The 11,972-nt window shown below is 35.0% G+C and overlaps 1 protein-coding gene across 1 annotated transcript in view; it reads left to right on the forward strand.

Annotated features, from left to right (window-relative positions):
- The first annotated feature begins 6,849 nt into the window (after positions 1-6,849).
- LOC133646019 (transmembrane protein 62-like) overlaps positions 6,850-11,972 on the forward strand; it is a 45,883-nt gene continuing 40,760 nt past the window's right edge. The window contains 1 exon segment of the mRNA XM_062040964.1: positions 6,850-7,249. Coding sequence (XP_061896948.1) covers positions 7,049-7,249 — 201 coding nt within the window. The 5' untranslated portion in view covers positions 6,850-7,048.

Here is an 11,972-nt window from a genome sequence, read left to right on the forward strand (position 1 = left end):
GAAGGACTTCACCCGATGCGTTTGGCGGCCCGGAGACGTAGGAAGTCAAGGTAGAGGTCGGCGGCTAGCGCGTCTGCTCTCCAACAAAGTCCTCCTGGTTGTGTTGCTGTAGTCCGCTGCTAATACACCGATCCCACCTACAACTGTCTTCTTTGCAGCTTTCATTGTTCATTAAACAAATTGCAAAAGATTGTCCAGAATACTGTGGAATTATGAAATGAAAACAAAGCTTTTTGTATAGGATTCTACGGGGTACCATAACTTCCGTTAAACTGACTACGTCACGCGCATACGTCATCATACCGCGACGTTTCAGCCGGATATTTCCCGGAGATTTAAAATGTCACTTTATAAGTTAACCCGGCCGTATTGGCATGTGTTGCAGTGTTAAGATTTCATCATTGATATATAAACTATCAGACTGCGTGGTCGCTAGTAGTGGCTTTCAGTAGGCCTTTAATTATTTGCTCAGTTTGCTACACTGATTTGCTTTAACACTGAATATGGAACAAGCAGCGCTTATATAACTTAATAGTGCAAATCTACTTTAAATAAAAAATTGAATAACCTCTTTTTATTTGCAGCCTTCTGAGGTAAATATCAACACATTGGTAGTAGTGGGGGGGGGGGGGGGGGGTGGTTGTATATTGTAGCGTCTCCGGAAGAGTTAGTGCTGCAAGGGGTCTGGGTATTTGTCCTGTTGTGTTTATGTTGTGTTACGGTGCAGATGTTCTCCCGAAATGTGTTTGTCATTCTTGTGTGGGTCAGTGTGGGTAACAGTGTGGCGCATATTTGTAATAGTAGTGTAAGGCCACCCTCAGTGCATACTTGCCAACCCTCCCGATTTTCTGGGAGGTGTCCGATTCGCGCTTCCCCGAAAACCTCCGGGACAAATATTGTCCGAAAATCTCCGATTTGCAGCCGAAGCTGGAGGCCACGCCCACTCAGCTCGGCTTTCCACGATATAAACAGCGTGCCTGCCCAATCACGTTATTCCATACGAGGCGTACTGCATACCGCCGATGAGCATGATGCAGATGGAGGAGATTTGTTGGCGCACACGTTGCCAAAGCCGACACTGGTCAGGCTGCTGAGGGTGAAGTAGAGGGCGGCGATGTACGAGCTGCGCACCGACGGGCCTCCCGACCGTGTTGTTGACGTAGGGCAGGGTCACCAACCTTTTTGAAAGCAAGAGCTACTTCTGGGTAGTGATTAATGCGAAGGGCTACCAGTTTGATACACACTTAAATAAATTGCCAGAAATAGCCAATTTGCTCAATTTACCTTTAACTCTATGTTATTATTAATAATTAATTATATTTACACTTAATTGAACGGTTTAAAAGAGGAGAAAACACGAAAAAAATGACAATTAAATTTTGAAACATAGTTTATCTTCAATTTCGACTCTTTAAAATTCAAAATTCAAACCGAAAAAAGAAGAGAAAAACTAGCTAATTCGAATCTTTTTGAAAAAATAAAAAAATAATATATGGAACATCATTAGTAATTTTTCCTGATTAAGATTAATTTTAGAATTTTGATGGCATGTTTTGAATAGGTTAAAATCCTATCTCTGGTCAACAAAAGCACCTTGAGGATTCTGGCGGAACTCTCGTTCAACCCTTTTTCGATTACGCATGCACCTCCTGGTACCCTAGCACCTCCAAAACCCTCAAATCTAAACTCCAAACATCTCAGAACAAGCTAGTCAGGTTACTTCTAGACCTCCCCCAGATCCCACCTCACTCCTACCACTTCTCTAAAGTGGGCTGGCTCAAGGTGGAGGACAGAGTTAAACAACTTGCACTGAGCCTAGTCTATAAAATCCGCTACACCTCCCTGATACCGAAGTACATGTCAAACTACTTCCTTAACGTAAATGACCGCCTAACCACAACACCAGGGGTGCTCCACTAACCACGTTAACCCAGATTCCGAACTAACAAAGGTCTTAACTCATTCTCTTTCTATGCCACATCAATGTGGAATGCGCTCCCAACAGGTATAAAAGAAAGGGCATCTCTATCCTCCTTCAAAACCGCTATAAAGTTCACCTCCAGGCAGCTACAACCCTAAACTAACACCCTCCCCGGATTGCTAATAATCAAATGTAAACAATCAAATGCAGATTCTTTTTCTTATGCCTTCTGATCTCTCTCTCTCTCTCTCTCTCTCTATGTCCACTACTTGATGTCATATCCGCACCCCCCCACCCCACCCCCCCTCCACACTCCTGATTGTAAATAATGTAAATAATTCAATGTGATTATCTTGTGTGATGACTGTATTATGATGATAGTATATATGATAGTATATATCTGTATCATGAATCAATTTAAGTGGACCCCGACTTAAACAAGTTGAAAAACTTATTCGGGTGTTACCATTTAGTGGTCAATTGTACGGAATATGTACTTCACTGTGCAACCTACTAATAAAAGTCTCAATCAATCAATCAATCAATCAATCAATCTACACTTTGTTAGAATATATAACAAATTGGACCAAGCTATATTTCTAACAAAGACAAATCATTATTTCTTCTAGATTTTCCAGAACAAAAATTTTAAAAGAAATTCAAAAGACTTTGAAATAAGATTTAAATTTGATTCTACATATTTTCTAGATTTGCCAGAATATTTTTTTGAATTTTAATCATAATAAGTTTGAAGAAATATTTCACAAATATTCTTCGTCGAAAAAATAGAAGCTAAAATGAAGAATTAAATTAAAATGTATTTATTATTCTTTACAATAAAAAAATAAATTTACTTGAACATTGATTTAAATTGTCAGGAAAGAAGAGAGGAATTTAAAAGGTAAAAAGGTATATGTGTTTAAAAATCCTAAATCATTTTTAAGGTTGTATTTTTTCTCTAAAATTGTCTTTCGGAAAGTTATAAGAAGCAAAGTAAAAAAATGTATGAATTTATTTAAACAAGTGAAGACCAAGTCTTTAAAATAATTTCTTGATTTTCAAATTCTATTTGAGTTTTGTCTCTCTTAGAATTAAAAATGTCGGGCAAAGCGAGACCAGCTTGCTAGTAAATAAATACAATTTAAAAAATAGAGGCAGCTCACTGGTAAGTGCTGCTATTTGAGCTATTTTTAGAACAGGCCAGCGGGCTACTCATCTGGTCCTTACGGGCTACCTGGTGCCCGCGGGCACCGCGTTGGTGACCCTGACGTAGGGCATCTCCAGGCGTTTGCCCAGCTCATGGAGCCATCCTTGGGGAAGAGACGGGAGGACAACAGGGTGACAAGAACTAAATCATCCAGACTAGAGATAAATTGTATTATGTTTATTTTACCTAAAAATAAATATATTATTAATTTAAAAAAAAAACAACTAAATACATTTTTACCATATTTTGCTAAAAACATCAAAATTAATTGTATTTTTATTTGTATTTTTTCTGGCTCCTTATTACATCCAGCCATAGAATTATACATTAAAATAAACATATTTGAAATAATTAATTTTAAATGATCATAATAATTCATTTAAAATGACCACATTTAATTATTAAAATAATTGCTTGTTTATCAACAACTTTAGCATTTTATTCATTATTACATTTTGAAGCTCTATATATATATATATATATATATATATATATATATATATATATATATATATATATATACTATATATATATATATATATATATATATATATATATATGAAATACTTGACCTGGTGAATTCTAGCTGTAAATATACTCCTCCCCTCTTAACCACGCCCCCGTCCCAAGGGCCAAATGAAATTACACGGCGGGCCAGATTTGGCCCGGGGCCAGAGTTTGACACCCATGATGTAAGCACAGGGGTGTCCAACTTTTTCCAATGAGGGCCCGCACACGGAAAAATGAAAGCATGTGGGGGCCATTTTGATATTTTTCATTTTCAAACCATAACAAAATATATGGATTTTTTATTTATTTTACCTTTAGGGGTCCCGGGGACCATAAAGGGTCTCAGTCATTAAAATGTTAAAAATAAGTCAGATTATTATGTTTTTTTTAATTATTTAACGCTTACAGTAAATCTCTATGTTGACTTCAAGTTGATATAAAGTAATACAAATTGAGATATTTTTTGGGGAAAATGTTGCATATTTTGTGTTTGCCATATAAAAAATGTAGCTTTTTTTATTTTTATTTTATTTTTTAAAGAAGGGCCTAAAACGAACAAACAAAAAACATAAACAACAATACGACGTATAATTGACGGATGGATCTGAAGTTGATCTGGAGATTATTGTGTTAAAAGTAAACAGTAAAAAAAATATATATAATTTATTTTTAACACTTTAATGAGTAGGACCCTTTTGGTTCCCCAATAATTTTGGTGTGATTTGTTTTTAAGTGTCATTGCTCAAAAAAATAATAATGAATTAAAATCAATGGTGTTATTGACCTTTTTAAGGCTCCAATTAGAGATGTCCGATAATATCGGTCTGCGATATTATCGGCCGATAAATGCGTTAAAATGTAATATCGGAAATTATCGGTATCGGTTTTTTTTATTATCAGTATCGTGTTTTTTATTTTTATTTTTATTAAATCCACATAAAAAACACAAGATACACTTACAATTAGTGCACCAACACAAAAAACCTCCTCCCCATTTACACTCATTCACACAAAAGGGTTGTTTCTTTCTGTTATTAATATTCTGGTTCCTACATTATATATCAATATATATCAATACAGTCTGCAAGGGATACAGTCCGTAAGCACACATGATTGTGCGTGCTGCTGCTCCACTAATAATACTAACCTTTAACAGTTAATTTTACAAATTTTCATTAATGACTAGTTTCTATGTAACTGTTTTTATATTGTTTTACTTTCTTTTTTATTCAAGAAAATGTTTTTAATTTATTTATCTTATTTGATTCATTTTTTTAAAAGTACTTATCCTCACCATACCTGGTTGTCCAAATTAGGCATAATAATGTGTTAATTCCACGACTGTATATATATCGGTTGATATCGGTATCGGTAATTAAAGAGTTGGACAATATCGGCATATCGGATATCGGCAAAAAAGCCATTATCGGACATCCCTACTCCAATTACTATATAATCTTAAACATGTTATTGGGTGAAAATATTGCATATTTTGTGTTTTTTCCATAAAAAAAACAGGGTTTTTTTTTGACAAAAAGAGCATACGACTTAAATCTTTAAAAACGTTATATTGACAGATAGACCTAATGTTGATCTAGAGATAATAATACTGAATAATGACACATTTTAAATATTTTTTGGACCAAATCCCTTAGGGGTCCCTGGGATCAAGCCTGAGTGGAGGCCTTAATGCAGGGGTCACCAACGCGGTGCCCGCGGCACCAGGTAGCCCGTAAGGACCAGATGAGTAGCCCGCTGGCCTGTTCTAAAAATAGCTCAAATAGCAGCACTTACCAGTGAGCTGCCTCTATTTTTTTAATTTTATTTATTTACTAGCAAGCTGGTCTCGCTTTGCCCGACATTTTTAATTCTAAGAGAGACAAAACTCAAATAGAATTTGAAAATCCAAGAAAATATTTAAAGACTTGGTCTTCACTTGTTTAAATAAATTCATTCATTTTTTTTACTTTGCTTCTTATAACTTTCAGAAATAAAATTTTAGAGAAAAAATACAACCTTAAAAATGTTTTTAGGATTTTTAAACACATTTACCTTTTTACCTTTTAAATTCCTTCCTCTTCTTTCCTGACAATTTAAATCAATGTTCAAGTAATTTTGTTTTTTTTTATTGTAAAGAATAACAAATACATTTTAATTTAATTCTTCATTTTAGCTTCTGTTTTTTCGACAAAGAATATTTGTGAAATATTTCTTCAAACTTATTATGATTAAAATTCAAAAAAATTATTCTGGCATATTTAGAAAATCTGTAGAATCAAATTTAAATCTTATTTCAAAGTCTTTTGAATTTCTTTTAAAATTTTTGTTCTGGAAAATCTAGAAGAAATAATGATTTGTCTTTGTTAAAAATATAGCTTGGTCCAATTTGTTATATATTCTAACAAAGTGCAGATTGGATTTTAACCTATTTAAAATATGTCATAAAAATTCTAAAATTAATCTTCATCAGGAAAAATTACTAATGATGTTCCATAAATAATTTTTTTAATTTTTTCAAAAAGACTTGAAATAGCTAGTTTTTCTCTTCTTTTTTTTTCGGTAGAATTTTGAATTTTAAAGAGTCGAAATTGAAGATAAACTATGTTGCAAAATTTAATTGTCATTTGTTTTGTGTTTTTTCCTGTTTTAAACCGTTCAATTAAGTGTAAATATCATTAATTATTAATAATAACATAGAGTTAAAGGTAAATTGAGCAAATTGGCTAATTCTGGCAATTTATTTAAGTGTGTATCAAACTGGTAGCCCTTCGCATTAATCACTACCCAAGAAGTAGCTCTTGCTTTCAAAAAGGTTGGTGACCCCTGCCTTAATGTATATTTTTTATACATATATTGTATTGGTTTTTAAAATAAAAAAAATATCAAAATGGCCCCCGCTTGCTTTGATTTTTCAGTGTGCGGCCCTCAGTGGAAAAAGTTTGGACACCCCTGATGTAAGCGAATCGTGCCGTCAAAAATATCAACGCTAATTGGTGCACTTTTACTGGCTTTATAGGGCAGTGAAGAAAGCACACGAGTGAGACATCGTACTATGTCCGCCTCTCTCTGCTCATGTGACGCCCATTTCTGGTCACGTGACGATGACGCGCCTCCTCCCAGCCAGTCCGACGCGGGAAGCTAAGCTAAGCTAAGCTAAGCTAGCCGCTAAGGAAGCTACTTCCGCCAGTGAGTCGGAGCTGGCGATGTGAACGCGGTGCCTCGATGCGTCTCTTGCGGGGAGGATGGCTGCCACACACACGGTTCGGAGCCCCGATCTTATAGTCACGTAGTTTTAGCGTCCGCTGTCATGTGTCAGCGGTTAGTTTGAGTGTGTTGACGCGTCCCTTCTTAGCGAGTAGTTGGCCCTCATTGTGTGCAGCTAGTCCGCCTCTCTTCGCCGCTACAGGAGGATGCTGAGGCTGTTCGGTGCCCTGGTTGTCATCGGGCTGGTCATGGCGTGCATCGCCTCCTGGGTGCTGGACAGCTATGACACGGCTTGGCATCCCAAACGGAGCGTTCGGCAGCCAGCCGGCCGGGATGGAGATGACAGCAAGGGCAGCTCGCCACCATTTCCAGGGGGGAAGCCGGACAATATCTTCTGGTTTGTGCAGGTGAGCTCCTTGCTTGTCCCGGTGTAACATTTCAGCCCTGTGGGTGAGTCACATACAGTCCTGGTCAAAAGTGTACATTCACTTGTAAAGAACATCATGTCTTGAGTAGAGATGGCCGATAATGGCTTTTTTTTTGCCGATATTTTTTCCATTTATTTATTTATTTATTTCAGGCAATGACATAAAGAAGTACAAGTTGACAACACATAATAATATAAATTAATATAGTGCATGATTGTCCAGTTTTGCCTGAAAGTGAGTGGGAAGAAGATAATTTATTTAATCCCACCCCCAGTTACCGAGCTATTACCATTGTTGCTATGTTGTCTACCACCATTGTTGGTATATTCATTATTCCTACATTGTTGATACAAATTATTGTTACAGTGTAATAATTATTGTTACCTGTGGTAATGCCACTATGATACAACATCTATATCAGGGGTCACCAACGCGGTGCCCGCGGGCACCAGGTAGCCCGTAAGGACCAGGGGCCGTACTTATCAAGCTTCTTAGAATGACTCCTAAGAAGTCTGCTAAGAGTTGACTTAAGAGTAAATAAATTCTTCGCTGAAAGCTGCACTTAAAAGTTAGTTATCAAGCGTCTATACTCACACTTTCAGCGAAGTGTAGGACTGAATCTTAAGTGTCACACTCAGAGCTGAATTACGACATTACTATGTGCCGTAAACGCAATTTTAGGTGACGTCATTTCTGTGTCCATAGAAATGACCAATCACGGAATGGAATCCGTTGTCTAAGAATAAAGAAATATCTTGGAAACATTTAAGTGGACAATGGGAGTGTATATTTTGACAATAAACTACAAAATAATACAAAACAAACTAGTCCCCGCCGGCACTCACGCTACCGCTCCCTCTCTTCTCTCGCCCACACACTCACTGACGTCACTCACCTCACGGCCACACACATACGCTACTGTCATAACATTTTCTTTCCAATTCATTAATTAGGCAACTAATTTGAAACTGGTGTGGGTGGCTCTATATATACTAGCCCACTGCAGACACATGCAGAAATCAACAAGGAATCGAAAAGTATTAAATCTGTGACAAAAATAATATCCGCTCCGTCTAAACGATACCGTTTGATCAGCTGCTCGTCATCAAAAAAAACCAAAACATTGTTCCGTTCCCTGAACGTTCGCGCACGTCTCTCTTGCCTCAGTGCCATCCCCTGCTGGCAACTCCTAACCACTTAAGACACCTCTGAAGGTCTCTTAAATATCGTGGAGAGTAGGAGTGATTCTTAGACTTAAGAACGTTGATAAAAAGCTTTTATTCTTAAGTTTGAGAGTAGGACTAAATTTCGCAAATTCTCAGGACTTAAGTGTAAAATGGCACTCTAAGAAGCTTGATAAGTACGGCCCCAGATGAGTAGCCTGCTGGCCTGTTCTAAAAATAGCTCAAATAGCAGCACTTACCAGTGAGCTGCCTCTATTATTTTAATTGTATTTATTTACTAGCAAGCTGGTCTCGCTTTGGTCGACATTTTTAATTCTAAGAGAGACAAAACTCAAATAGAATTTGAAAATCCAAGAAAATATTTTAAAGACTTGGTCTTCACTTGTTTAAATACATTCATAAATTGTTTTACTTTGCTTCTTATAGCTTTCAGAAAGACAATTTTAGAGGAAAAATACAACCTTAAAAATGATTTTAGGATTTTTAAACACATGTACCTTTTTACCTTTTAAATTCCTTCCTCTTCTTTCCTGACAATTTAAATCAATGTTCAAGTATTTTTAAAAATTTTTTTATTGTAAAGAATAATAAATACATTTTAATTTAATTCTTCATTTTAGCTTCTGTTTTTTCGACGAAGAATATTTGTGAAATATTTCTTCAAACTTATTATGATTAAAATTAAAAAAATATATTCTGGCAAATCTAGAAAATCTGTAGAATCAAATTTAAATCTTATTTCAAAGTCTTTTGAATTTCTTTTGAAATTTTTGTTCTGGAAAATCTAGAAGAAATAATGATTTGTCTTTGTTAGAAATATAGCTTGGTCCAATTTGTTATATATTCTAACAAAGTGCAGATTGGATTTTAACCTATTTAAAACATGTCATCAAAATTCTAAAATTAATCTTAATCAGGAAAAATTACTAATGATGTTCCATAAATTCTTTTTTTAATTTTTTCAAAAAGATTCGAATTAGCTAGTTTTTCTCTTCTTTTTTCGGTTGAATTTTGAATTTTAAAGAGTCGAAAATGAAGATAAACTATGTTTCAAAATTTAATTGTCATTTTTTTCGTGTTTTCTCCTCTTTTAAACCGTTCAATTAAGTGTAAATATCATTAATTATTAATAATAACATAGAGTTAAAGGTAAATTGAGCAAATTGGCTATTTCTGGCAATTTATTTAAGTGTGTATCAAACTGGTAGCCCTTCGCATTAATCACTACCCAAGAAGTAGCTCTTGCTTTCAAAAAGGTTGGTGACCCCTGATCTATATTATAATCCTTGAACAAAGTAAGAGTGAAACTCATGTAATAATCACTGGATTGTCACATCAAAACTATGAATGAACACATGTGGAGTTATGTACTTAACAAAAAAAGGTGTAATAACTAGGGATGTCCGATAATGGCTTTTTGCCGATATCCGATATGCCGATATTGTCCAACTCTTTAATTACGGATACCGATATCAACCGATACCGATATCAACCGATATATACAGTCGTGGAATTAACACATTATTATGCCTAATTTGGACAACCAGGTATGGTGAGGATAAGGTACTTTAAAAAAAAAAAGAATAAAATAAAATAAGATAAATAAATTAAAAATATTTTCTTGAATAAAAAAGAAAGTAAAACAATATAAAAACAGTTACATAGAAACTAGTAATTAATGAAAATTTGTAAAATTAACTGTTAAAGGTTAGTATTATTAGTGGAGCAGCAGCACGCACAATCATGTGTGCTTACGGACTGTATCCCTTGCAGACTGTATTGATATATATTGATATATAATGTAGGAAGCAGAATATTAATAACAGAAAGAAACAACCCTTTTGTGTGAATGAGTGTAAATGGGGGAGGGAGGTTTTTTGGGTTGGTGCACTAATTGTAAGTGTATCTTGTGTTTTTTATGTGGATTTAATAAAAAACAAACAAACAAACAAACAAAAAACAAACGATACTGATAATAAAAAAACCGATACAGATAATTTCCGATATTACATTTTAGCGCATTTATCGGCCGATAATATCGGCAGACCGATATTATCGGACATCTCTAGTAATAACTGAAAACATGTTTTATATTCTAGTTTCTTCAAAATAGCCACCCATTGCTCTGATTACTGCTTTGCACACTCTTGGCATTCTCTCCATGAGCTTCAAGAGGGAGACACCTGAAGTGGTTTTCACTTCACTGGTGTGTCTTATCAGGGTTGATTAGTGGAATGTCTTGCTTCATCAATGGGGTTGAGAGTAGGGCTGCAACAACTAATCGATTAAATCGATTAAAATCGATTATAAAAATAGTTGCCGATTAATTTAGTCATCGATTCGTTGGATCTATGCTATGCGCATGCGCAGAGGCTTTAAAAAAAAAACAAAAAACTTTTTTTATTTTTAATTTTTTTATTTTTAAATAAATCTTTATTTATAAACTGCAACATTTACAAACAGCTGAGAAACAATAATCAAAATAAGTATGGTGCCAGTATGCTGTTTTTTAAAAAATAAAATACTGGAAAGGATAGAAATGTAGTTTGTCTCTTTTATCCGATTATTAATCGATTAATCGAAGTAATAATCGACAGATTAATCGATTATCAAATGAATCGTTAGTGGCAGCCCTAGTTGACAGCATCGCTTGTGTTGTGAGTGAGAAGGTGTGTCCAAACGTTTGGCCTGTACTATATTTAAGCGTTGAAAGTACAAAACTATAAATGTAACTTATTTTTAGCACTTTAATGACTGAAACCCTTTTGGGTCCCGGGACTTTTAACGTTCACCAAAATTGAGAGAAGCAACAAGGGTTATAATTAGGGCTGCAACTAACAACTAATTTGATAATCGATTAATCTGTCGATTATTGCTTCGATTAATCGATTAATAATCGGATAAAAGAGACAAACTACATTTCTATCCTTTCCAGTATTTTATTGAAAAAAAAACAGCATACTGGCAACATACGTATTTTGATTATTGTTTCTCAGCTGTTTGTACATGTTGCAGTTTATAAATAAAGGTTTATAAAAAAAATTTTTTAAAATAAAATTAAAAAATTAAAAAATAAATAAAATAAATTGCCTCTGCGCATGCGCATAGCATAGATCCAATGAATCGATGACTAAATTAATCGCCAAGTTTTTTTAAATAGTCGATTTAATTGATTAGTTGTTGCAGCCGTAGTTACAATATATATTGGTTTGAAAAAGAAAAAATATAATGCTTTCGTTTGTCAGTATGCGACCTTCAGTGGAACAAGTTTGCACTCCCCTGGTTGTCAATGTTTTTAGTACTTTTTGCACAACTTGCTGTTCTCTAACAAGGAGCTAACCGGCAAAATTCCAAATGGTGTGTGTGATCCATGAATGGAGCCGTAAATGTGAGTTGGCACAGAGACAACCTCTTCATCACGCTATTCACATTTTGACAAAGGCACTACTCGTAGTGATGGACCGACGTGTCACAGCGTATCCTCAGCAGGTTGCAGCAGAGATACAAACACGTGAAAA

The sequence above is a fragment of the Entelurus aequoreus genome, linkage group LG03 (genome assembly GCF_033978785.1).
Source record: "Entelurus aequoreus isolate RoL-2023_Sb linkage group LG03, RoL_Eaeq_v1.1, whole genome shotgun sequence".
NCBI classification, from domain to species: domain Eukaryota; kingdom Metazoa; phylum Chordata; class Actinopteri; order Syngnathiformes; family Syngnathidae; genus Entelurus; species Entelurus aequoreus.